The sequence below is a fragment of the Mauremys mutica genome, chromosome 16 (assembly GCF_020497125.1).
Source record: "Mauremys mutica isolate MM-2020 ecotype Southern chromosome 16, ASM2049712v1, whole genome shotgun sequence".
NCBI classification, from domain to species: domain Eukaryota; kingdom Metazoa; phylum Chordata; order Testudines; family Geoemydidae; genus Mauremys; species Mauremys mutica.
Window position 1 is genome coordinate 30597206 of NC_059087.1, and position 27656 is coordinate 30624861.

Consider the following 27656-nt stretch of genomic DNA (forward strand, 5'->3'; position numbering starts at 1 on the left):
CTCGAGGCAGCGCAGGTCAGGACTGAGATGCCGTGTCAGTGGCCAGCACTAGAATAACAGGGAGATTGCAGAACTGTGCGGCAGTGCAAAAACAGCAACAAGCACCGCAAGAAATGGCGCCGAGCTGGACATGGGTGAGCTCCCCTCTGGAATACTGTGTACCAGGCTGGTCACCTGTGGGCAAGAAAGTTGGATTCAAGCTGCAACAGGTGCAGAGATGGGCTGCTAGGCTGCCCAGGGGACGGAGGGCCCATCTCAGGAGAGGAGACTGGAGAGCTTGGCTTGTTCAGCCCAGCAGAGAGAAGGCTGCAAGGGGCTCTGGTTGCTCTCTCTGAATGCACTGGGAGGTAAATCCCAAGGCGGAAGAGCTATTGGAGCTAAAGGACAATGCTGGCTAAAGAACAAATGAGGATAGACTGGCCATGGGTAAACTGAGGCTGGAAATGAGAAGAATGTTTCTACCATCAGAGGAGAGTGGTTCTGGAACAGCCTTCCACTAGGAGCAGGTGGGCAAACAACCAAACTAGTCTGGGCTCGAGCTCAGGAAGTGTACGAATGGGATGATATGACGGAGCTGCCTATGATAGCAGGGGCTGGACTCAATGACCCAAGAGGTCCTTTCAAGTCCTAGGTCCTTTGTTCCTAAGCCTGGAACAGCAGGAATGCTGCGGGTAGGGAACAAAATGCATTAGGATCAGGAGAGACAGGGATTCTATGGCTCAGGCTAGAGCCGAACTGCAATACCGGGGCGTGCGGGGGGCTGCAGGTCAGAAGTGCGGTGCATTGGCATAGCTGTGTGCGGGACCCGGGACTGGAACAACTCTGGCCTGGGCTGCGGTGATGACAGAGCTGGCGTGGGACACTTGCCTACCTTCTGGCACGCTGTCTTGCTGTGGCTTTCGCTCACCAGAGTCATTCCGCTTTTCTCAGTACGAAACCAGTGAAAAGTTTTCATCAAATATCTTGTTACAAATAGTGCAAATAGGTCAGGCTGGTTTCCTGTGAGAACACCTGGGGGGAGTGATGACGGAAAAACAGCCCTGCCCCCTGCCCCTGGGAAGTTTCTCAGCATTGTAAATGCATCACCTAGCGCTGGATGTTTTCTTTAAAAAGCTGCTGGGGGGTGTGTGAGTGCGTGAGTGTGATCTTGATCTGTGTGTGTATGAGAGAGTGAAATCCCCCGGACAGGGTTTGTGTGGTGTGGGCTGTGTAGGTGTGTGCATGTCCGTGTATGAGATCCACATGACTGAGTGTAAGTGTGCATATCTCTTCCACTGGGGCTGCTCCTCACCAGCTGTGAGGCTTGCCCCGAGCTGGTGCTTCCTGCATAGAGCAGGTGAGATTCCCGTGGCCGTGTGTGTGTGTATGCGTGTGCACGTGCATGGGGGGGAGTAAGGTCCCCAGCAGTGTGTGCACGTGCACATGTGCACAGGGTGAGCGTTTGTGAGATCCCCCAGCAGTGTCGTTGTACATGTCTATATGTGAGAGATCTCAGAAGAAGAGTGTGTATCTGTGTGTGTGAGATCCCCGTAGAAGTGTGTGTGTGCACATGTATATACACCTACCTGGAAACACTGTCTCTGACCCCTCCCTGATGACTAACCTCTGCAGCACATGGGGGCTCCAAGCTGGTCAGAGATGCTACCTTGGAGACAGCCCTGTCCCAGGCCTCCCTTTGAGAAGCCCAGATGTGAAGGTGTTTGCGAGCCAGAGAGGGGTTCTCAGGGCCCGCGGGAGGCTGGGTGCCGAAGCTGCTCTGTTTTCATTGCAGGAGGTGGGTGAGCGAGAGGGGAAGTGCATTTTCTCACGTCAGCTCTCGAACTCGTGGGTGGACCAGGGGACCACAGGCAGAGTGCGATGTTAGTTTGCATCCCTCCCCAGCTAACCGCAGCTGAACGGCCTCTGTGCACCACTTCCTGCACTGCCGAGCAGCTGGCGCCCAGACGCTGGAGCAGTGAGAGACAGAGATCAAAAGAGGAGGAGAAATTCAAGGCAGATTTCAGTAGCGGCTGCCTCAGAGCCAGACCTCACGCCCTTCCCCCAGTTATCAGCTCTCCTGAGTGGCCAAGGCATGAATGGAGGACAAGTGTGTCCATCCTAAACGAGGGTCACAGGGAAAAGGCTCGTTCCTCTCTCCGATTCACTGTCAGCCCTTTGCTAAGGACATACCGAGAATCTCTGGACTGCGAAAGCCCTCCAGGCTGGGGGGATGCAGGCAGCTGCAGCCATGCAGTAGCCACCTGGTTGGTGACAGATCAGGGTCTCCTGAGAGTAGAAGAGAGGTGAGGTGATGGGTTGGGCGTGGGAACCAGAGAGGCTCAAAGATTTTCTCACCGACAAGCAGATGTTCCCACGTGCAAAGCAAAAGCGAAGATGACAAATACCGAGCTCCCACCACAGCTGCACTGCTGACTCAGATCGAGCCTCCAGCTCAGTTTCCCTCCTGCCTCCACTCCAGACGTTCTCAAGCGCTTCTCCATCAGCTCCCTTTCAGAGGTGGTTTCTCAGACTCCAGGGAGGGACCCAACCTGTAGAAGTCAGATCTAGACCTTCATTTTGAATGCCCCGACATTTGAGTCTGGGGTGAGGAGGATTTGGGAGTTGGGTTTGGCCCATTATAGGCAGCAGCTGCAAAATTTAGATCCCGGGTTTAGATTGTGACATCCCATCTCCCACCTTAGGGGTCAGGTTGGATCATCCTTTGCTTTCAGCCCAACTCTGAAATTCACAGTATAGTGTCTATTGCACAAGCGACACCCTCATCTCTATTTACAATGGATAAGGCCAAGGGCTACTCGCCATGACACCAACTTTTCTGCTCCCCCAAGGCCCCATCCCAGCATTCTACTAACTGGAATTCATAGAAATCAGACCCAGAAGGGACATCCAATGCAGCAGCTGCTGCTGCTACTGGCTTCTCCTCCATGCTGTCCCCAGGTATGTGGTCTTGTCTCTCTGCTCATGTCTCAATGACCTTTCCCGACTGCTCCATTTTCTAATTGCTCTTGTGGCTTGAAGGTACGTGATCGAACCAGGGCCGCCCAGAGGATTCAGGGGGGCTGGGGCAAAGCGGGGGAGCTGCAGCGCTTGTACTCACCTGGCGGCGGTCCGGGTCTTTGGCAGCGGGGGGCCCTTCAGTCGCTCTGCGTCTTCGGCAGCACTGAAGGGTCCCCCGCCACCAAAATGCCAGCCGAAGACCTGGACCGCTGCCGGGCCAGGGCTCGCAGGGCCCCTGTGGGGCCCGGGGAAAATTGCCCCACTTACCACCCCCCCTGGCAGCCCTGGATCTAACCTGTATTTCTTTGATCCATTGTTGGGCAACCTTGACTAAGTCTTCACCATTCTTTGTATTCTCTCTTAACTCTATGCACAGAGCTATTACAATACCCTCAGCCTTCCTTTCCTCTGGGAGTTCAGCCCCTTTAGCCCTTCCTGTCATGTTGGACCTTTCAACACACTGATCCTGATCACTTTTCTTTGCATCCTCTCGTTTATCTCTATCCAGTTAGCTGCCCAGCAATGCACAGAGTGGACCAGATCCTCAGTGGCTGCAAAAGAGCTACAGCGACAGAGCTATACAGATTTGCACCGGCTGAGGATATGACCCAGCAGGGTAGTGGGCTCCTCTGCAGTCTTCCATGCAGCTCTTTTCTGCATAATCTCCTGCTGATCTTTTCCTTTTTCATTGCAGCCAGACACTGCAAATCTGTATTTAATCGCTCCCCTACTATCCCCTTCCAAATCCCTTTCTGCACTGCCACTGCCCTGGCACCACTAACCCAGCTCCTCTTGTTCTTCCTCCATCACAGCAGTGACCAGTGGCTCAGCTGGGATCCGGGCCCGCGCTGGGCTAGAAGCTATCCGAACACAAGGAAAAGGCAATCCTTGCCCTGAGACGTTTACAGGGCAGGAGGAGAACGAGAGGGGAAGTCATTTGCTCAAGGACACAGAGCAGGTGTGGCAGGCTGGAATTAGAGTCCAGGTCCCCAGACTGCCACGTCAGTGCCCTACCCACTGCCTCTCGGTTACAGAGCATTGCATTCTCCTATATTAAAGCCCCTTTGCTCAGCCCTTTAAATCTCCTCTCCTCCTGCCCTCTCACTCTTCCTGTCCTTGTGGCACTGGTGATGCCTCCTCTTCACCTGCAACACACAATGTACTGCCTGTGCTGGACCATTTATAAAGATATTGCACACCAGCCAGCCCAGCACTGACCCCAGAGGGAACCCATTCCTGCTGCCAGCCATTGGGATTCTGCGGACGCCAGGGAGCTGGCTGTTTGCTATTTGTGAGCCGATTCCTCCCTCATGCAGGGCTCTAGCGCTCAAAACATTCAACTCAAATCAAAATCCATGAGATCTGGGCATCTCCCACGTCTGCCATCTTTGTGGCTTGATGGTAGGAAGCCTGAGTGTGTTCATAGATTATAAAGCCAGAAAGCACCATTGTGATCAACTAGTCTGATCTCCCGTCTAACTAACTCAGGAGGTCTGTTCTCAGGGAAACCAGGCTATTACTCACTAAAGTATTGGCACCCGTATGCGTTACTTAGTAATTCTCTTCTGATTAGATCCAGTCAGCATGGATTCACCAAGGGCAAGTCATGCCTGACTAACCTAATTGCCTTCTATGACGAAATAACTGGCTCTGTGGATGAGGGGAAAGCAGTGGACGTGTTATTCCTCGACTTTAGCAAAGATTTTGATACGGTCTCCCACAGTATTCTTGCCAGCAAGTTAAAGAAGTCTGGATTGGATGAGTGGATTATAAGGTGGATAGAAAGCTGGCTAGATCGTCGGGCTCAACGGGTAGTGATCAATGGCTCCATGTCTAGTTGGCAGCCGGTATCAAGCGGAGTGCCCCAAGGGTTGGTCCTGGGGCCGGTTTTGTTCAATATCTTCATTAATGATCTGGAGGATGGTGTGGACTGCACCCTCAGCAAGTTTGCAGATGACACTAAACTAGGAGGAGTGGTAGATACGCTGGAGGGTAGGGATAGGATACAGAGTGACCTAGACAAATTAGAGGACTGGGTCAAGAGAAATCTGATGAGGTTCAACAAGGACAAATGCAGAGTCCTGCACTTAGGATGGAAGAATCCCATCTACTGCTACAGAATAGGGACCAAATGGCTAGGCAGCAGTTCTGCAGAAAAGGACCTAGGGGTTACATTGGACGAGAAGCTGGATATGAGTCGACAGTGTGCCCTTGTTGCCAGGAAGGCTAATGGCATTTTGGGCTGTATAAGTAGGCGCATTGCCAGCAGATCGAGAGACATGATCATTCCCCTCTATTCGACATTGGTGAGGCCTCATCTGGTGTACTGTGTCCAGTTTTGGGCCCCACACTACAAGAAGGATGTGGAAAAATTGGAAAGAGTCCAGCGGAGGGCAACAAAAATGATTAGGGGCCTGGAGCACATGACTTACGAGGAGAGGCTGAGGGAACTGGGATTATATAGTCTGCAGAAGAGAAGAATGAGAGGGGATTTGATAGCTGCTTTCAACTACCTGAAAGGGGGTTCCAAAGAGGATGGATCCAGACTGTTCTCAGTGGTGGCAGATGACAGAACAAGGAGTAATGGTCTCAAGTTGCAGTGGGGGAGGTCTAGGTTGGATATTAGGAAACACTATTTCACCAGGAGGGTGGTGAAGAACTGGAATGGGTTACCTAGGGAGGTAGTGGAATCTCCTTCCTTAGAGGTTTTTAAGGTCAAGCTTGACAAAGCCCTGGCTGGGATGATTTAGTTGGGGACTGGTCCTGCTTTGAGCAGGGGGTGGGACTAGATCACCTCCTGAGGTCCCTTCTGTTGGTGCCACTAGGCCTGAGTAAACCAAAGTTGTGACTTTGGGCCTGAAGTGAACCAAAGTTCTTACATGCTGTGAACTTTAACCAGCCTAAGATGCTAACAGACTGCAAGCAAAATGTGTAACTGTCAGCAATCTCAGCCTGCAAATGTAGGAGTTTGAAACAGCAGAAGTGGCGGGGAGGAGGGGGAGAGGGGGGAGGAAAATCTGTATGCGTTTGTTCTGTCAAGGCCAGAGATAAGCTTGTGGATGAGAACCTTTTCTAACACGCTGAAATGTAATGCCTAATGTAGCTGCTGCTGGGAAGGGAGGGGTGAGGGGGAAAACCGAACAAAAGGCTTACACAAACAAGGGGGGTATAAATGCTGGGACCCCGCCTGCGCGCGGGTGTGCAGGATTTGAGAATGCTTTTCTCCCTGGCACCTTTCTTTGGGCTCAAATAAACCTGGTTTTGCTTCTCCACCCTGGTGTGATAATTAGTGCGACGCACACCGGGCAACGAACCGCTGTTGCTCCGCCTCGGGCTCTTTGAGCCGGCAACAGTTTTGGCGTCCCTGGGTGGGCTCGAGGCAAAATTGTGCCTTGCCCGGACTCCTCCAATGGCCGGTGGATGATGGTCACAGCCGATGCCCAGCGCGCACCGGTGCTTTTACCGGGGGCCTCGGCAGAGACGCGTCAGGCTGACCTTGGAGGACACAACGGTGCAACGCGCTCAGATAGTGGAGAAGCAGCTGCGGGCGACGGTGAGGAACCGGTCCTGCGGATAAGGTAGGAACAGTCCAGTGGTGTGGACTTTTGCCTGAGGCTGGGGACGCCCAGCCGTTGTAATTCCCACTAGACGAGAGAGTGTCCTATAGTGGGTCAAGGGCAAGCCCATGGTATGGGGCAAGGACAGGGTAAGGTTAGTAGAGCAAGGTGTACGCCCCTAGAATGCATTCTAGCAAATTGGAAGGTATTTGGTTTGGATCCAATGACTAAGAGTAAACTGAAAAGATTTTATACAGTAGACTGGCCTCAGTATCAGTTAGAGAGCCAGGAAAGGTGGCCACCAGAAGGATCACTTAATTACAACATGATCCTTCAATTACTTCTGTTTTGTCAGCGAATGGGTAGCTTCTGAAGCTGTTTGTATGTAGAGCTCTTGTAAAAATCCCTCATCATATGCCCCAGAGCTGCACTGGGAGGAGAACTGTCCGTGGGAATGTCTGTCTCTGCTGGGCTCATGCCATCTGAACTTATTGACTGTGCAGCAAGATAAAATGCATCGTGGTAATAGGAAACAATGGCCTTGGTGTGTGTGTGTGTGTGTATACCAGTGTGAGTGTTCGTTACTGGAAGACGCCCAGACTGCCCTGTGAAGCGAATGCTAATGATCAGGAGTAGTCTAACGCAAGCCCGGTAACTAGTGGATCTTTAGGAGATCCGACCCACGGTGGGCTGACTCAGCCTGGCATCGTCCGGCGAGGAAGCTGCCTGGGTCTAGGAATGTGTGAACCCATCTTCCCTCCCCCCCTTCCTTTCCGTGTGGGCTACTGACAGTCTGATCATCTCACTGGATGCAATCAGAGTATGCGGCGCTGTGTCTCCCAGAGACTAGCCGACGCTCTTTGCTGAAAGGAGGTGTAGGAGAGTCAGTCATCCTCGTTAATCTCTCCTGTGTGAGTGTCCTGTAGGGAGAGATCCTTAGTTTATGAGCTGCTAGCGCGCGGACAGGGCACCCTCTCTGTGTATGTAAGTGGAAAGTGGGTAAGGGACAGTCTAAAAATTCTACCTCACCCCCTAAGGGTACCCCAGCATAGTACATGTACGTACATTATGGTCCTAAAACCTGCAGGTATTTAGAGAATTGGAATCTTCACATGCGTGAAAATCCATCTAAACAGTGCCCATTAGAGGGTATCTTTAATCTAGATAAGATCATATATCTCAGAGGAGCTTTTAATCACAAAGAAAAGCCTCTGACACAGTGTGAGCAATTTGTCTAGGAACGGGTTAATTTGAAACTCGGCTAACCCCAGAGATAAAGAGAGAGCTGCTCTGCGTACAAGGTCAAGAACCAGCACACAGACTATGCTAAGTAAAACTGCTTTCAGCTCCAGCTGGTTGTGGAAAATAGAGACAGAGGCAAACCAAAGGCAGTACAAGTTACAAAACTGAGATTGCATTTGCAAAGCTTAATTCTCCAGTGAGATCCAACAGTGTGCTTCTGCAACCCTGTAGCTGGTATGGCTCGGTGACACTGGAAAAGCCATAGGGCAGCTGACCTGAACTGGAATCTCTGAAAGAGACGCCGCAGGAGAGTCCAGGGTGTAAAAGAACAGCCATCCCAAGAGCGGAAGCATGTTGGAAATTCTGGACAAGCTGTATACAGGATAATCTCCCGTCCACCTATTTCCCTTCTCTGAACATTATACACAGACGTGGCCAGTCTGGATATGTGTAAGTATTAAAGTGGCTTAAGGCTTGGGGCATTCATATTTTTCCTGAGTGATGTGGGAGTGTTCCCAATACTCTCCATTGTTGTTTTATTATTTTTAATGAAGCTTTAAAATTTGATTATATGCAGTGTCAGTTTGATCACCTGACATGAGGAATAATTGGTAACAGAAATTTGTCACAGTTTGGTGAGCAATAGAGAATGGGGGAGCCCTGCAGAATTTACACCATCTATCTGTTTTACCCTTGTTATTTTATGTTTGCTTTGTTTGGTATTGTTTGGTATTATATGATAAGGATTGTATGGTTAAAGGTGAGCCCTAATAGAATAAGGAAACACTATCTGGTTTTGGTGCACTATCTGGTTCTGGTTCTATTCTGTTTAACCGGTTACTGTTGTTTTTCTGCTCTGTTCATTTGGGCGTTAGGTGTGTGGGCGGAACTGAACTTCTCGTTCGTAATTCCTCAGGGTGGAAGCCATGTGTGCGATGAAGCTCTGAGGTTGTATTGAGATCTTTCTGTCCCGCCCCCCCTGTAATGGACAATGTAATAGAAGTGGAAAAATCTGGCTTAGACTGTAATTTTCTCTGCTCTCTGTGTAATCTTCTTTTCTGTTTAAGTGTCAGTAGACAAATGGGTGGGTCTCTGGGTAGACCCCCTTTAGGAGTTTGGATTGTGTGTTAAGTAAATGGCCTTTACCCAATGGCCATGTATTTTTGCCAGGTGGCAAGCCTTACTAGGGAGGACTCGAGTAGTTTTGGAGTAAAAATGTTTTAGGGAAAAGACCAGAAGGGTGGGGGCTAGTTGTGAAGCCCACCCTCCTAGCTAAACTGGTAGTGGAATAAGTTTGTGTCCAGGATAGGGACGATTCAGCGAGAAAAGCAGGATCGGGCCCAGGCGGGCAGGCAACAGAGAGATTGGAAAACAGGTTGGAAACTTTTGAGGGTGTAGTGAAAAGAAGGAGTAAGTGAGTATAAGCATGGAAATTTCAAATACTCAGGAGGATATTTGAAATGGTGATTTGAATTGGTAAGTGGCTGCTGAAGGAAAAAGCAAGTGATTTAAGGGAAGAGCAAGTGATTTTTAAGGGAAAGTGAAAAGTTAACTCTTTAGTTGCTGGAGGGAACAGAAGTTGAACTTTGTAAAAATGCTAAAGAGAAAAGTTTTTGGTGTCTTTGAAATGTTTGTAAATAAATTCAGGCAAAGAAAATATGGGGTAATTCTCCTAAATTAACAAGAGTATTTGTATATTTTAAGTAATGATTGACTGCCCAGAAGAGGTAGACTTTTGTTTTGTCTTTCAGATAATCAAAGAAAACTAATGCCAGCTGAACAGCATTCAACATATCATGCATTTACTGACAGAGTAACAATTATGTTTTGTGTTCTATGTTCTGTCTTGTGGTGTTTGTCTTGTGGCCAGAATTGTTGTGTTTAATATTTTTATGGGATGGTCTAATTTAAAATCAAGTGGCAGTGTTAAATTGAAATGCAGATACTTGTTTTGTTTTACTTAGAATACAAAGTGTTTGGATATATCAGAAAAATGTGATATACTAAAGTCTAATACATTTTCTTAAGTAAGAGAAAGAAACTTTATTAGCCAAATCTTTTAATTTAGAATGGTTATTAAAATTTGCATACTAACAGTCTTTAAAAGCAAGGACATGGAAAGTTAACCCACTCCCCATATTGTACATGGGATCCTTCTGGCTACCTCAGACTTCTAGCCAGAGGGCTGGGGATGGTGGAAAGCTATTGGACTAGAGGTTATATTAAGTGAACTCATCAAAGTGGGTGTGCTTGTCCTGGCTTGTTGTTCTAAAGCTCTGTAATAAGGTTATTTTAGTGAAAGGGTATATGTGGCATACATTAAATAAAACTAATGTACTGTGTATGTGTTTATTGTTAACAAAAGGTGTATAAGTAAAAGTTTCCTTTATAGGTTAAAGAAAAAAAATGGGAAAAGGAAAAAGAATGAGTTAACTGAAAAAAAAAGAATAGTTAACATGCTAAAAATAAACTGGCCAAGATTTGTGCTGAGACAAACTTAAAGTGGCCAGATGCCCTTCCTTTGGCACTAATAAGTATAAGAACCATTACTTGGCTAAAAACCAGAAAAAGGGGGGACTTAAATTTGCCCATGCAACTATAACATTTGTAAAATCTGCAAAGACACTAATGCAATGTGTTAGGTTTTTTTCTCACAGGTAAAAAAGAAACAACCCAAAGATCCTAGCAGCCCTACCACTCCTAGGAACCAGAAGACTGGGTCTACATAAAGATCCATCAACAAAAGACTGCCTTGGCTCCACGCTGGAAAGGCCCTTTCCAAGTCCTGCTGTCTACCAACACTGCTGTGAAGTGCCAAAGACTGACTGCTTGGACCCAGGATTCTCACTGCAAAAAGACCCCTCCACATCAGAAGAATTTTCCTATTGATGATTAGCCTATTCTTTCTTCTAGTTCTACTGTGCTTCTGGACAGCAGGGAAAAAGGACAAGGTGACGTACTGGCAACCTCTCCCTTGTCCACTGACAGACCAACTGTGCCTTTAGACTTTTCTAGAAAAAGCACAGCTATTACAGGGTGATATGTGCTGGCAACCTCTCCCCTGTAGGATGCTAAACCACAATTGTTTTGGGAAAGAAGAAGAAACACTCACTCCACTGACATTGCCAAAGTCCAGGAATTCCTGACTAAAAGGACATTGAGAACTGACCCTGGTGAAGAAACAAAGAATTGTACACTGGCAAGGAAGAAATTTATGGGACCCATGATTGGGAATGTGGTATTAATTGGATTTTGGGGTTTAATCTACAGGCTGTGCCCTGTGTTTTGGATAAATCCTTCAGTATGTATTGCCCTCCCTAATTGGATTTTAAATGACATTGCCCTTATCCAGTTTTCAAATCACTTCTGCATACCCAGATTGCTCACAAGGGGCTGCCATTAGATTAGCACAACAGAGGGCCTGGGTTATTTCCTCTGGAAAGAAAGAGAATTGAGCAGATCCCTGTGGGCTAGGGCCAATATCTTAAAAGACAAGAACATGATAAGAAATTGGGCCAACTAGAAAAGGCTACTAGCCTTATTCTTGAAACTCAGCTATCTTAAGTACAGGCTGGAGTTGGTAAGTTACATGTCATTTCAGCCCTTAGTTCTATGACCCAGAAGTTACTGACAGAGATGGTATTGAATATCACTGAGGCTGGGAAGGTATTGCAGTGGGATCTAGACCAGACTTGGCCCACTGCCCTTACAGATGCATCAGGAGTACCATCTGATCTGTGGTCATGGAGACATACTTGGACACTTTCTGGGTGGAAGTGTGGACATTCACAGTGCTCCTTCCAAGCATATGGACCGATTAGGGTGGGTGTGGGCTCCCACATACCGAATCCTGCTGGGTCCATGGGGAGGATGCATGTGGGACTACATTATTCACCAAGACATCTGGGAAATTAAACCACTTGGTATACCTACCTGATTTATAGTCAGTGCCCCAATCCCTTAGTTGTTAAATGAACATTCCACTCTTTTGTCCATGCATTCATTCCTGGGTTGGGGGTAACTAAGCTCAAAAGAGCAGTTGTACATATATCTGTAAAGCTTCATTGTTTTTTGTTTTTAAAGTTTGAGAAAACTCGCCAAAAGTTTGTTGAGTATTCTCAAAGGGGGGAATTGTTGGTGCCACTAGGCCTGAGTAAACCAAAGTTGTGACTTTGGGCCTGGAGTGAACCAAAGTTCTTACATGCTGTGAACTTTAACCAGCCTAAGATGCTAACAGACTGCAAGCAAAATGTGTAACTGTCAGCAATCTCAGCCTGCAAATGTAGGAGTTTGAAACAGCAGAAGCGGCGGGGAGGAGGGGGAGAGGGGGGAGGAAAATCTGTATGCGTTTGTTCTGTCAAGGCCAGAGATAAGCTTGTGGATGAGAACCTTTTCTAACACGCTGAAATGTAATGCCTAATGTAGCTGCTTCTGGGAAGGGAGGGGTGAGGGGGAAAACCGAACAAAAGGCTTACACAAACAAGGGGGGTATAAATGCTGGGATCCCGCCTGCGCGCGGGTGTGCAGGATTTGAGAATGCTTTTCTCCCTGGCACCTTTCTTTGGGCTCAAATAAACCTGGTTTTGCTTCTCCACCCTGGTGTGATAATTAGTGCGACGCACACCAGGCAACGAACCGCTGTTGCTCCGCCTCGGGCTCTTTGAGCCGGCAACACTTCCAACCCTGATATTCCATGATTCTATGATTTGTTCCCACCTAACCGTCAGCTACATTCTGGGTTGTATCCTCCTCCACCCTGGCAAAGGCACGTTAGTACTGGTGAGAAGTGAAGTGTTGGGAGCCGCTTGGAGACCACAACTCTTTGTTTATGTGCAGAACAGATAGAGCACAATGAAAACTCCTCCCCTGCCACACTGCCTGCATGCCCGGACTCTGACCTGGAAGGGTGACCATTCCTCCTCCATGCTGCATTCAGTCCTTGCCTCCTATGCTGACATCCCCACCCAGGGTGAGCGAATTGCAGCCTGGGTGATGTCAGAACTGGACTTAGACCTGCCAGTTCATTTCACACAGGCCACCAGCTGACATGGACTGGGCTCGAGCCAGAAATCTCTATGGGCCATTTCCAGTCTCTGGACCCATCTCCTCCCCATCTCCTTTCCCCGTTTGAAGGCTGCTCTCATTTCCCCCCGAGGCCTGGGGAGCGTTTTGGATATGAGGTGGCAGAAACAGAGGGCTGAAGAAGGTGGAATAGTCTGAATTTCCCATTCAGGGAGTGTTGCTGGATTGCATCCATCTGCTTGGGATCGATGGGCCAGATCCTCAGCTGATGTAAATCAGCAGCTCCACTGAGTCAATGAGGCTATGCTGAGCCCAGGAGGGCTTCCACTATAAAACATACATGTTCTTTTCTTGTAGTGGTACCACACCTGTTGGCAATGAGTTATTGGGGTGAACTAACGAACCCTTTCTGCCCCCAGAAACCCCTGTGCCAGCACTGGACCAACCGCACTGGAGGGCTAATCTTCCCCAGGCTGCCCATCCGAGTACCGGGTCTCTCCAGCTCTGCAATTTTCCATCACATCCCTCCCCACCTCCATGCTGAGAGGCTCCCAGTGGGGTATGAATATATACACAGCCCTTGGGTGTTAGTGAGGTGGGGCTGGGGACTGCGTCTGCCTCACTCATGGCCTTGGATTAACTGAGGTTTTACAGTTAATCCAATCGGGTTTATCTCCTGACATCATTCGCCAGGTCGCTCCCGGGGACTGAAAACAGGCACTGGTTTGCCTGAGGGTGCCAGGGCCGAAAAGCAGAGCTAAGGAGGGAAGGAGGGGAGAGAGACACCTCTGGAATGGGAAGAGCTCAGGAAGTGGAAGGAAAAGAAAGTCCCCAGAGGACGAGGCATGCAAGAGGCTTGTCAAGTGAATGCTGCAGAATTAAAGGGAAGCCAAGGCAGCGAGGGCTGCTGAAGGGACCACGCGGGAGGGAGCGGAACACGGGGCCTGTAGGATTGACCTAGGGGGACACGCACCTGGCAGGCCTGCTGAGGACCTAGTTTAGACTCATCTGCAGCTCCCTCATCCCCAGGGGGCCAGCTCCTCAGCTGTGTAAATCAGCACCGCTCCACTGACTTCAGTGGAGTTCTACCAATTGGCACCAGCTGAGGAGCCGGCCCTCTCTGCTTAATTCACAGGGGGCAGGCCAGGAAAGAGCCTCGAGTTAGATATAACGACGTAGAAAGCTTCTTCCATTGGGAAAAGTCCCCAGGGAACCCGCCTTGCCCTCAGCGAGCTTTCCTGGGGTACCAAAGAGCAGAACATGCTCCACCACCTCGGAGTGATTCGGTGTTGACAGGGCTTCGAGGGATCTCAGAGAGTTGCCTGGTTCATCACGGACAGAGGCTACGAGAGTCAGGCTAGGACAGCTTGTTCCAACACATTTCTCAGGCTGATTGGAGAAGGGCTGGGGGTGGCTCTGCTGCTCAGTGTGCAAAGCAGGGAGGGGGAAGTCGTGTCTGAGTCAGGCTGGCTCTGCTTTCGTCAGGTGTTACTGAGGGGCAGTTCTTGAGTCTGTGTGATCCAGTGGATCAGACTAACTGACCACGATGGTCCTGGGATGAATGTGCTAGCCCAGCTGACTGCCTATTGTATCACTGAATATCAGGGCTGGAAGGGACCTCAGGAGGTATCTAGTCCAACCCCCTGCTCAAAGCAGGACCAATCCCCAGACAGATTTTTGCCCCAGATCCCTAAATGGCCCCCTCAAGGATTGAACTCACAACGCTGGGTTTAGCAGGCCAATGCTCAAACCACTGAGCTAGCCCTCCCCCCGTATGGGTTCTGGGGCAGCTCCTCAACTCATGGGACTCAGCACAGCTCCATTATTTCAGCACATCTGGGCCAAGTTACACGAGTTGAGGATCTGACCCTAGCTAGCAAAGATATTTCTCAGGCATCTACCAGCCTGGTATCTAAGCCCAGATATTGACTAGGGATGGACCCAGAATAGTGATGAAGCCCAGTCCAATATGAAGAATAATATTCTAGCTTTTTATAGCACCTTTCATTCATAGATCTCAAACCACTCTACAAAGAAGGTCAATATCATTTACAGATGGGGAAACTGAGGCTCTGAGAGGTGAAATGACTTGTCCAGGGTCACCCAGCAGGCCAATGGCAGAGCCAAGAAGAGAACCCAGGTCTCCCGAGTCCCAGGCTAGTGGTCTACCCTGCCCAGTGAAGCTGATCCCTGATTGGCAATAGCAGCACTACCCAACCCAAGAGCTCTACAGTCTGACAGCAAACCCAGATAAACCCACAGGATTAACGTCCAACCGGACATGGACACAGAGCCATGCCCCTGTCTCATGGCATGGTTGCAAGGAACATCAGAGCCTGAGAAGAACAGGGATGGTCCCTGCTGGGCTCTGCAAGCCCACTGGAAGCACTGCTCAGAATTGGCTGCATCGCGCCTCCCAGCACAGAGAGCAGGGACTGAGCCCCCCCCCCAAAGCTCTGGATTATTTTGACTGGGTCTACAGCCCTGGGCAAGGCACCCCCCTCTGAGCCTTGCTGCTAGTGTTACTGGGGCTCCCTCGCTGCATCCCTCCTCTCCCTCCATCCCCATCCCTCCCTTCCCTCCCCATCCCTGCCCTCCATCCCCAGGCCTTCCTTCTATCCATCCATTCATCCATCCCCATCCCGCCTCCATCTCTCCCTTCCCATCCCTCTCCTCCTTCCCCATCTCTCTCCTCCATCCATCACCTCTATCCCTCCAGCCCAGTCCTCATCCCTCCTTCCCATCCACTCACTCTATCCATCTGTCTATCTAGCTACAGTCCATTGAGCTGCTGCGGGGGTTGATGGGCCCTAGCACTGCAAATTAAGGATGCACTAAATCAGATCGTGGGGGTGGGGGACTAGGGATGGAGGAGGAACGAGACTGGGAGATTGAGAGCGAGAAGCAGGACCTGACACTTAGCAATGCCGGGAGAATCCCCTTGTGTTTACAGCCCACTGCACCTGGGCCCGGTTGCCACAGCAACAAGACCACACAACTTTCAGCGCACAGAGCCGACCCCTCAGGCAGCCCGACCCCCAGTGTCAGTCAGACCCCGCCCCCCGGCTCTTCAGCTCTGCATGGAGGCTCCGGGGCGGGCGGTTGCAAGCAGGGGCGGCTCTAGCTTTTTTGCTGTGCAGCCTTCGGCGGCTTGCCAGCAGGAGGTCCCCGGTCCCGCAGATTTGGCAGCTTGCCTGCGGGAGGTCCGCCAGTCCCGCGCCTTTGGTGTACCCGCCGCCAAATTGCCGCCGACGAATGCAGGACTGGTGGACCTCCTGCAGACAAGCCGCTGAAGGCTGCCTGACTGCCACCCTCACAGGGACTGGCAGGGCGCCCCCACGGCTTGCCGCCCCAGACATGCGCTTGGAGCGCTGGTGCCTGGAGCCGCCGCTGGTTGCATGGCCCAGGCTCTGCAAGGCTGCACGGCAGGGCACGGCGCCTGACATCCTCCTTGGAACAACAGCCCTTTCTGTCTCCCCTGGGCCCGGGCCAGCACCTGCCAGTTCAGGGCTGCTCAGAAATACCAACTGCTGGGTCCAGCACAGCCTGTCCCTGCTCTCACCAGCCACCGGCCCCGGAGCCGGGTCTGTGGTCAGCGCTCCACGTGGCTGGCCACGCGGGGCTGCGCACCCTGCGGAGGTGGGACGAGCTGCTGGGCTGGAGCAGATCTGCAACGACCCCTTTGACTGAGCTAATGGGGCCCAAGAGGGACCCCACACAGTCCACTTAGGCACAGGATGGTTACCACGCCCACGGGCCTAGGAGCTCCAAAGGACCGGACTGTGTATGTTACTGGGAAGAAGGACACGGAGGAGAGGGGAACAGACGGATCTTGATGGGGCCAGGGTGACTTCAACTAGGTTATATTCCTGTCAAGTTCCAGGACTGCCCCATTCCCTTCCCATCCCACTCTGGTGCCAGCCACCCTGGCCCTCCTCTTGTGGTCTGTTACTGGTTCCATGTGGAAAGCCATCCCATGAATTCATCCTGGCTTTCCCCACTGGAAGTAGGGGAGGGGTGTAGCACCGTGTGTGGGCCCCCGGGGAGCTGCGTGGAGCTAGTCAGGAATGTCAGGCTCTCTGACAATGAACACACCTAAAGAACAATGCAGAGCCCCCTCCAGGAAATACCAAGTGACACAGGCCCCTCGTTGGACAGGATGGAAGCCTGGAAAAGGGTGACACGTGATCACATAGAACAGTGTCTGCACAAGTCCACAGTCATGGCCATGGAACTGCTCTCTCACTATATTTGATCTGTAAGGCACAGAATCCCCATGTCACCTTCAGGAATGGCGGGGTTCCCCCCAGGGCAGGGCTAGATGTCATTGGTGGAGCAGAGGAGGGTTATCAAGATTGACAGAACATGAAAACTGAATCCCACCAGGGAGGGGTGTTCCTTCCATGCCAGGTTTGGACTCCGCTAGCCAAGTAGCATAGTGGACACCAGGCATCTGGTTCTCCTCTCACTTACACTGGCTTGACCCCAGTGTTACGCCATTGACTTCAGTGAAGTCACTCCTGATTTACCCAGGCATAAGAGAGAAGAGAATCAGGCCCCATGTTTGAAAGAACAGAAACTGAATTCCATCATCTACTCAGGAGGGTGCGTCTGCTCCAGATGAGAGCTGAGGGTCTCTGAGTGCAACAGGGCAGAGGATGCCAGACTACATAAACATGCAGGCCATATATCACCATAGGCACTATGGCTCAGGGACCATTTTAACAGCCCTATAATGTGACCTGGCTCCACATCTGCCCTTCAGTAGCTACCCCCACTGCCTCGCCACTGAAGCCACAAGAGGTATGGATCCTTACCCTGGTGGGATGGAGGCCCTGGTACTCAGTATTGCAACCCGCTGCGTGCCAGGCCTGTTCAGGTTGTTCTGCCCAGGAAGCTGGGTGCCAGTGGGAGCGCTCTGGCTTCGGGAGAAGGTGGTCACTTGCATGCCGCTAGGGGACCGGACCTGCTCCATCTTAGCTGTCCCCCCAGTTGGCATGGTGCCCGCAGACCACAATGCTGTGCCGTTGAAAGTGTTGCTCTGCCTAACAGTCAGAGTCCCATTGCTGTTCCCCACATACACCTTCCTCCGCTGCGAGGCCAGGATGGCATTGGAGGCTGCCCTGGTGCTATTGACCAGAAGGCACTGCTGGCAGGAACACGGCTGCCCGGAGTTGGTGCCCACAGGCCAGGACTGGGACTTGGGGATGGAGCCCATGGTGAGTGGGTACGCCAGGTCCATGCGGCGCCGGAGTCGGCGCTTCCGCTGCGTCTGCCGGTTCATCTGTGACATGCTATTGAAGTAGATCAGGTAGCAGAAGCCCAGAGAGGAGAGGTCCAGCCACGGGTGCTGCTTCTCATAGGCATTCTGGATGGTGATGCAAATATCCATGTCATAGGGGGTCCAGGAGTTGTTGTCGTTCTCCCACTCCCACACGATCCCCTTCCCAGGGGCCGAGGAGGGGTCATAGAAGTTCCTCCTCACTGGGCGCATGGTCCCTGGGGGAAAGAAGAACACAGAAAAGGGATGCTGAGTTCCTCTGCATGGGTCAGACACACCAGCTCGTGTGAAGAACGGAGCCCTCCGAGGTGAGCCTGGCCAATCCAGGTCAGCCTGGGAGACCTCTCCAGGTGAGACTGGGATGGTCCTTCAAGTCCTGGCTTTCCTAACACTTGAGCAGAGCTTGTTCCCAGCTATCACCCTGGGCTTTTTACACCCATCAGGGCCAGATCCTCAGCTGGTGTAAATCAGCGCTGATTTCAGTGCAGCAATACCAATTTACACCTGCTGAGATTCTGGCCCTCTAGAATTATTGGAAGGAAAACCCACTTATATTATTACAAACAGCTCTACCCTGAGCCCAATCCGCCCTCGCCCCGGGGTAGGCATGGGGTTACCCTGGCTTTACTCCAAGCTGATGCCAGGGTAATTCCACTGGAACCCAGAGTTGCACTGGAGTAACAGAGCAGCAAGTCAGCACCTGGGCATCAAGGTCAGCACAGGGAGTGGCAGAACACGGTTCCCCCATCCCCGTGGGGCTCAGCCCTGATTTGGGGGGCCCACCCATGGAACAGGTAGGGGGTTCAGTCTCAATGGGCCATTCAGTGCTTGGTTCAGCCGCCAACCAGGAGCCAGTTAGTGTTAACTAGTGACAGTGGGTTTTGTGGGTTCAACACCTGAGCCCTAGGAAATGGTCTGAACAAACTCACTCCACACAAGCTATGGAACACCAGCACTTCGACTCAGCTAGAGTCGGTGACCTATCTGTGAAAGGTTCCATTTCCCCATTACCAACCGCACAAGCCACAGAAGGCCCCCACATATTGCACAAGCCATTGGCCACGGAGCCCCCCCACACACACACACACCACATCAGGCTCCAACATGATCAAAAAATGTACACCTGGTTTCCAGTCTGAATGTGTCTGGCTTCAACTTCCAGCCATGGGACCATGTTAGACCATTCTCTGCTAGAGTGGAGAGCCCATTAGTAAATACTGGTTTCCCATGTAGGTACTTATAGACCAGGGGTCTCAAACATGCGGCCCGCGGGCCGCATGCGGCCCACGGAGCTCTTCCCTGCGGCCCGCGGAGCTCCCCAGGAGAGCTCCGCAGGGGCCCCCAAGAGAAAAGCAGAGGCTCCCGCCTGAGCGCCGAGTCTCCGTCCGAGCGCCTGAGCCCCGCCCCGATCCGAGCCGCGTGGGGAGGGGGCGGGGCTGGGAGCTCTGGGCTGAGCGCTGCGCTCGGCGTGGAGCTCCCAGCCCCGCCCCCTCACCACGCGGCTCTGAGCGGGACCGCCGGAGACGCGCTCGGGTAAGGGGGGGGGGAAAGCGGGACCCGCCGGGGCCGGGCCCGGGCCGGGCCGGGCCGGGGGGTGGGGGAGGGAAGCGGGACCCGCCGGGGCCGGGCTGGGGGGGGGGAAGGGAAGCGCTCAGGGCTGGGGCAGAGGATTAGGGTGCGGGGGGATGAGGGGTTCATGATGTGGGGGCGCTCAGGGCTGGGGCAGAGGATTAGGGTGTGGGGGGATGAGGGCTCTGGCTGGGGCAGAGGATTAGGGTGCAGGGTCCTAGTGCCTGCCCTCCGCCAGTACTGGCAAGGCAGGCTTCCCTTACCCTGAGCCTCTCCAACCCCAAACCCTCAGCCCCAGCCAGAGCCCTCATTCCCCCCGCACCCTAATCCTCAGCCCCAGCCCTGAGCACCCCCACATCATGAACCCCTCATCCCCCTGCACCCTAATCCTCAGCCCCAGCCAGAGCCCTCATCCCCCCACACCCTAATCCTCTGCCCCAGCCCTGAGCGCCCCCACATCATGAACCCCTCATCCACAGCCCAACCCTCTGCCCCAGCCCTGAGCGCCCCCACATCATGAACCCCTCATCCCCCCGCACCCTAATCCTCTGCCCCAGCCCTGAGCGCCCCCACATCATGAACCCCTCATCCACAGCCCTCACCCCACACTCCAAACCTCTTCCCTAGCCCTGAGCCCCCTCGCATCATGAACCCCTCATCCACAGCCCTCACCCCACAGCCCAACCCTCTTCCCTAGCCCTGAGCCCCCTCGCATCATGAACCTCTCATCCACAGCCCTCACCCCACAGCCCAACCCTCTTCCCTAGCCCTGAGCCCCCTCGCATCATGAACCCCTCATCCACAGCCCTCACCCCACAGCCCAACCCTCTTCCCTAGCCCTGAGCCCCCTCCTGCATCATGTACCCCTCGCCCTCAGCCCTCACCCCTGCACTCCCTCCTATCCCCAAACTCCGTCCCAAAGCCTGCACCCCCACCCCCTGCCGCAGCCTGGAGCCTGCATCGAGCACAGAGCCTGCATCCAGACCCCCTCCCCCACCCAAACTCCCTCCCAGAGCCTTAGGCAGTAAATCTAAGTGCGTGTTTTGTCCTTTGAGTGAGGTGCATTACTGAGTGTATATATTTATTAAAACTGCGCGCGCTTAGGGGAGGAGGTGGAGAAGAGACAGGGCAGGGGCGGGGCCTCATGGAAGGGGTGGATTGGGGGTGGGGCCAGGGGCAGCAAGGGGGCGTGTCAGTGATGCGGCCCTCGGGCCAATGCACTAGTCCTCATGCGGCCCTCGGGGTCATTTGAGTTTGAGACCCCTGTTATAGACTGTGACCACGTCACCCCTGAACCTTCTCTTTGGGTACGTCTACACTGCAATAAAAGACCCGTGGCATGGCCACAACTGGCCCAGGTCAGCTCACTTGGGCTTGGGGGTCTCCAGCTGCAGGGCTAAAAATTGCTGTGTAGACGTTTGGGCTCGGTCTAGAGCCCAACCTCTGAGACCCCATGAGTGGGGAGGGTCTCAGAGCCCATGCTTTTTACTGACCCTTCTCCAATTTATCAACATCCGCCTTGAACTGTGGGCACCAGAACTGGACACGGGATTCCAGCAGTAGTCACACCGGTGCCAAATACAGAGGTGAAATAACCTCTCTGCTCCTATTTGAGATGCCCTTGTTCATACATTCCAGAACTGTGTTGGCTCTTTTGGGCACAGTGTTGCACCCGGAGCTCACATTCAGCTGATTAGCCACCACGACCCCCAAATCTGTTTTAGAGTCACTGCGCCCCAGGATAGAGTTCCCCACCCAGTAAGTACAGCTGACATTCTTTGTTCCTAGGTGTATACGTTTACACAGAGCCATATGAAAATACATACTGTTTGCTTGCACCATTTATCAAGAAATCCAGAACGCTCTGAATCAGCGACCTGTCCTCTTCATTATTTTCCGCTCCCTCAATTTTTGTGGGAAAGGACAGTAACTAGGGAACTGTCGCCTCAGTGTGAAACAAGGCAGCGCACCTGAGACTCTGGGCTCACACCCGTGCTGCCGCTCACGCTGCCACGTCTCCATTGCTATTTTTAGCTGAGCTAGCTAGATTAGAGCTAGCGCGGGTGTGTCAGCCCTGGCTGCCATCACACCTTCGACCGCAGTGTAGACAGACTACGTGGTGCCCTGAATCCCCTTTGGCAGGATACCCATGGCTATCACTTGGCTTCATTGGAAACCCAAGTGAGCTGCTGTGAACACAGGAATCTGGTGACTGTATTAATATCAAGGATTGTCTACACTGGGATTTCAGCCACTGGCGTAGCTGCACCTGTGCCAACCCTCATGTAGGCACGCTACACCAGCACACCATGATTCAAATTGGAGCAGGCTGCCCCACCTTCAACCATGTCTACACTAGCTGGTTGTACCAATGCAGCTCCACCAGTGGCTGAAATCCCTGGGCAGATGTGGCCTTAAGTGAAAGGAAATCAGCCAGGTCAAAAGAATAATGGACACAAATCTGACATCAGGAATCATAACATTCAAAAACCAGTAGGAGAACACTTCAACCTCTCTGGCCACTCAGTAACAGACTTAAAAGTGGCAATTTTGCAACAGAAAAGCTTCAAAAACAGACTCCAACGAGAAACTGTTGAACTGGAATTAATTTGCAAACTAGATACCATTAATTTGGGCTTGAATAGAGGCTGGGAATGGCTGGGTCATTACACAAATTGCCTCTATTTCCCCATGTTAAGTATCCTCACACCTTCTTGTCAACTGTCCGAAATGGGCCATCTTGATTATCACTACAAAAGTTTTTTTTCTCCTGCTGATAACAGCTCATCTTAATTAATTAGCCTCTTAGAGTTGGTATGGCAGCTTCCACCTTTTCATGTTCTGTATGTGTATATATCTCCTTACTATATGTTCCAGTCTATGCATCCGAAGAAGTGAGCTGTAGCCCACGAAAGCTTATGCTCAAATAAATTTGTTAGTCTCTCAGGTGCCACAAGTCCTCCTGTTCATTTAGCCAGATCAATGTTTCTAGCACCCTTACTACTCCACCCTGCACCCACATTTTCTGGTCTCCTTCTCTCCCCCCCCCCCAACCCCCCATCTTCAAAGGAGACTGAAAGAGAGAGAGAGATTATGGAAAATGAGAGCGAGAGCGAGAGCTAACTGGCTGCTCTGTCTAGGTAGGACCACATGGGAGGGAGCAGTGATGGATGAAGAGGGCAGGATGTGGAGGCTGGCAGTGAAAAGCTGCTGCAATGCAGCTCATTTGGATGTGGCACAGCTGGTACAAAAGGGTCACAGAGCTCTGCAGCTGCTGCAGGCGAGTGCCAGTACTTTCTGCAGGCTCCCATGCAGCAGGCAACAGTGCGCCCCAAGTTGTTGGGGAGTTACAATGAGCAGGGTTCAGGGCACTGGGAGTCTTGGCTGGGGGGCTGGATTGTTTTGCTACAGAGGAGACTGTGTGGATCATTGGCTGGAGGGGAAGACGAGTCTTTCGACATGAACTGAAGAGACAGCTTGGGAGGAGAGTTCAGGTTCCTCCTTGGCCAGGAGGTCTCAGCATAGACCAGCCTGAACCAAACCCCAGATCCAAAGAGGCCCCAGCTTTGGGGAGAGCTGAGACCTAACTGAGGACACAGATCTGAAGGCTGCACCAGTGCTTGGTCCCTTCTCTAGTTATAAAGCACTTACCACGCAGTGAATGATCAGAGTGCTTGGCTAGCTGGAATCTCCTAGCCCCGGCCCTCCTTTTCCAGCTGGGGTGCACTGCGCCTTGTCTGGGGTGCGCTGCGCCTTGTCTGGGGTGCGCTGCGCCTTGTCCGGGGGGCACTGCGCCTTGTTTGGGGTACGCTGCGCCTTGTCCGGGGGGCACTGCGCCTTGTCCGGGGGGCACTGCGCCTTGTCCAGGGTGCAGAGAGAGGGGTAGCGAGAAGCAGACGTCCATTCAGATAGAATTATTGATGCTATTGCACTGGCTAGCTTGGACTGGGCCTCTGAAGGGGCCGAGAGGGGTGGAGAACTGGGCTTGCCAGAGGTTATTCCAGCAGCAGCACTTCACACGTGGGAACATACAGCCTGTTCCAGAAGTGGGTTTTGCAAGCCCTTCCAGCGGAGGGATAACTGACAATGAGAAAGGCGGAGCTGAGGGCAGGGAGGCAACCTGATTGGTTTCAATCGCTGGCCCTGCCCACGCTGGCAGCTAGCCAATAAATCCACTGGCTAATCCTGCAATCTGGTGGCGCCACCTGCTCTTAAGGGTCCTGACACTCCCCAGTATAAAATTCTGTTCCCAGTTGCTAAGACCTTTGCCAAACTCCAGCTTCACTGGATTTCCCATGCCAGGGCTCTGCCTTAGGCTGATTTTTTAGGGTTGGTTTTGGCAAAAATGGCTCAGCTGTTTCTGAGAACGAGATTAAGGGGAAATACGTTATTTTGCCCATGTTAAAAAAAGTTCTTACAACCGTTTGGTTGAGAAGCTGTCGTGCTCCCATGCACATACACTCAACAGAAACTTGTTAGAGTTTGGCAGCTAAATTCTCTGCAGAGCGCATCTGCACTGAGCATGCTCCAGCCCCACGGAACTCCTCGTGCAGACTGCACATGCACCATCCCTACAGAGCATGCTCCAGGTCAGGCCCCCAGGGAGGAGCAGAACTTTCCAGATGCAATTGCTCCTCCTGGCTGCTCAAGGCAGCTGTCACCTCTCGATGGTCACCCTGCTGGCATGCAGGCAGCGTGACTGAGGGGCAGCCTGATCTGAATGCAGCTAGGGACAGGAGTTGGAGCTGTGGCAGGGCTGGAGAGGAACAGATTTTGACAAGGAGCCTGGTGGGCAGCGACTGGGAACTGGGCCGTGGGAGGGAGCTAAAGATCAGGTGAGGAGTGAGGTTGGTGTGGGGGAAGAGACTGGGACAGGCTGGATGAGGAAACTGGGGCCAGGGGCCAGTGCGACGGTAGCAGGGGAAGGCTAAGCTCCGACAAGGAGCTGGTGGAGGGGAAAGGTGAAGGAGGCTGGAACTCCCTGTGCAGGGAGATTTAGAATGGGGGCTGGAGCACTGGGGGCAGACTGGGAGTCAGAGACTAGGGGGAGTAGAACTGGATGAGGAGCTCGACGAGGGGAGAGACTGGGACAGGGGACTCTAAAACTCAGAGTCCGAGCTTGAGCTGAGACTTCCAGGGCTGCCAGGTCCCTCAGGTGGGTATATCTCCCCTGCAAGTGTACCCAGCTGGGGTTCTCAAGGCTTCCAAACTCCCTGCTGCAGTTCTGGGAGCAGGGAGCTGGTTAGGTCTGGGGCTGCCCCAGAGGCATGGACCCTGGAGGCTCAGGTTCTCCAGCAACCCCCCAAAACACAAAAGTTTGTCAGCTCAGAGCTGTTTCTGCAAAACATTTTGGGTTTGAGGAATCAGCATTTTCCAATGAAACCATTTCATCAGAAAATTCCCAACCAGCTCTGCTCAGAAGCTCCTGCTCTCAGCAACGGAACTGGGGAGAATTGGACAGGTGCTGCAGGAGCCCCAGTCCAGTGGTACCACCACCGTTGTAAGCTGTGCTGCATGTGATGCACCAACATGATGTCAGAACCATAGAGCCATCGGGCTAGAAGGGCCCGCAAGGGTCAGCTAGTCTCACCCCTGCCAAGATGCAGGAGTTGTTGGGTCTAAACCATCCCAGACAGATGGCTCCAGCTTCCTTTGGAAAACCTCCAGGGAAGGAGCTTCCATGACCTCCCTGCCCAACTGTTCTTACAGGTAGGGAGATTTTCCTGAGATTTAATCTAAATCTGCTCTGCTGTAGTTGGAACCCATGGCCGCTTGTCCTGCCCTCTGTGGGAACAGGGAACAACTGCAGCCTTTCAAATATTTGAAAACCGATACCATGTCCCCCCTTCATCTCCTCTTTTCGAAACTGAACATACCCAGTTCCTTCCGCCTTTGCTCATATGGCTGCATTCCAGCCCACTGAGTATCTTTGTCACTCACCTCTGGATCCTCTCTAGTTTCTGCACATTTGATCAGTATTCTCTCTATTCCTACGTCCAGGTCATTAACAAAGATGTTAAACAACACCAGAACAGACCCTGTGGAACCCCACTGAGAACTCCCTCCAATTTGACATCATTCCATGAATAGTCACTCTTTGTTTGCAATTGTTTACCAATTATGTATCCACTTAATGGTAGTTCTGCGGAGCCAGCATTTCTCCAGCTTACTTATCAGAATGTCATCAAAAGCCTTGCTGAAGTCCGGGTATATGATGTTCACTGCATTCCCCCTATCCACCAACCAGTTACCCTGTCGAAAAAAGGACATCAGGCTGGTTTGGCATAATTTGTCCTTGGTAAATCCATGCTGGCTGCTAGTGATCACCCCTTCATCCTCCAGGTATTCACAAATTGCTCAGGGAAGCGGAACCCGTCATGCCAGCAAAAGAACTCTTGCCAGTATAAGCAGCATCCATACTAGGAGGGTTTGCTGTATGGCTATGCCAGGATAAGTGCACCAGAGACTCAGCTCAAGCCTGAATGTCCCTTCAGTTTTCAACCCATTAGACTCTCCCTTCCAGGCCTTGCCCAAGAGCCTACAGCCTCTCTGTAGAGAGGAAGGATGGTTGAAGGTTACGTTACTAGCCTAACACGTAGGAGATGTGGTGGGAAGTCCCTGCTCTGCCACAGACTGCTGCTGTGACCTCAGGCAAGTCAGGTAGGCCCAGAACCTCAAAGGTCTTTGATTACAGTGGGAGCTAGCATCAGGGACCAAGACATGGGCAGTCACGCCTTGTGGTCAGAGCAGGCGTCGGGGCTGGGAAACAGGACTGAGGGTCAGAACGAGACTCAGAAGCCAGATGCTAGGGCCAAGGGTCAAGTTGGACTCCGAGCCAGGGATCGGGGCCAGGAGTCAGGGAAAGCAGGAAGAAAGTTGCAGTCAAGGCTGGAAGAGGGCAGGGCCAGATGCTAACACAGCTGAAGGTGAACGCTTTGAGCAACCACCAAACTGCTGCTGCTGCTGCTGGCTTAAGAGTTGGTCTGCGGACTCTTCCAGCCAGCCAGGCGGTGTAGCCAGCTAGGCACCCTACTGCAGGCAGCTGCCTTCGTTAGCTTGGCTGGGCGCTAAGCTAGCACATACGCTGACTAGCTGTGAGGCCTCATTCTGCACTAACTTGGAGGAGCAGGGCCTTAGTCTCTCAGCCTTAGGTCCCTGTGTATAAAAATGGAGCTAACACAAGGCTGTTGGGAAACGTAAATGTACTAACAAGATGACAGGGATGAGAAACTGCCAAATTGGTGCCAATGCCCCTTCTCCAGGTATGCGCTAAACCCACCCAAGTCCCTCCCCAGAGGAGCCCTGAAATGGTCACATCTCTCGTGCGTAACCAACGGGGGTCAGCTTTCAGCCTAGGAGTGAGAGCCGGCTGCCAGCCTCCTGAACAAGCTGTTTCCCAGACACACACTTTGTTAAATCCTCTTCTTGGCTCTGTTGTAGCTGTAACTTTGGCAATGTGTTTCCCTTTAAAAGAAAGTGTCAGCATGCTCTGAAACAACAATAAAAATCTGCTCTGTAAGCAAATGTTATTAAAAATAAAGCAATCTCCCAGTTCCAGCCTGCACAAATGGCATCAGGACAGTGGAATGGGAGCATGCTGTAAAACATCCCTGTTTTCTTTCTTGTCAAGCAGAGTCACTGAGCTAATTTCTGATCTGTTTCAGAGTAGCAGCCGTGTTAGTCTGTATCCGCAAAAAGAACAGGAGTACTTGTGGCACCTTAGAGACGAACAAATTTATTTTAGCATGTGCATCCGAAGAAGTGAGCTGCAGCTCACGAAAGCTCATGCTAAAATAAATTTGTTAGTCTTTAAGGTGCCACAAGTACTCCTGTTCTTTTTGCAATTTCTGATCTGTTACACTGAGGGAAATCGGGAGTAACATGGCCCTTACTGGGTCAGGTCCTCACTATGCCACACCTCTGCTTGCTGCAGCTGAGGTGGGGAGAGAGGGTAAAAGTGGCTTTAATACAGTTCTGCTCCCCATGAT

At 52.0% G+C, this 27656-nt stretch overlaps 1 protein-coding gene across 1 annotated transcript in view; it reads right to left on the reverse strand.

The window, feature by feature from the left end:
* Window positions 1-27656, reverse strand: part of DTX1 (deltex E3 ubiquitin ligase 1) — a 100473-nt gene that overhangs the window by 31675 nt on the left and 41142 nt on the right. Inside the window, exon 3 of the mRNA XM_044990106.1 lies at window positions 17636-18317. Coding sequence (XP_044846041.1) covers window positions 17636-18317 — 682 coding nt within the window. The remainder of the gene's footprint in view (window positions 1-17635; window positions 18318-27656) is intronic.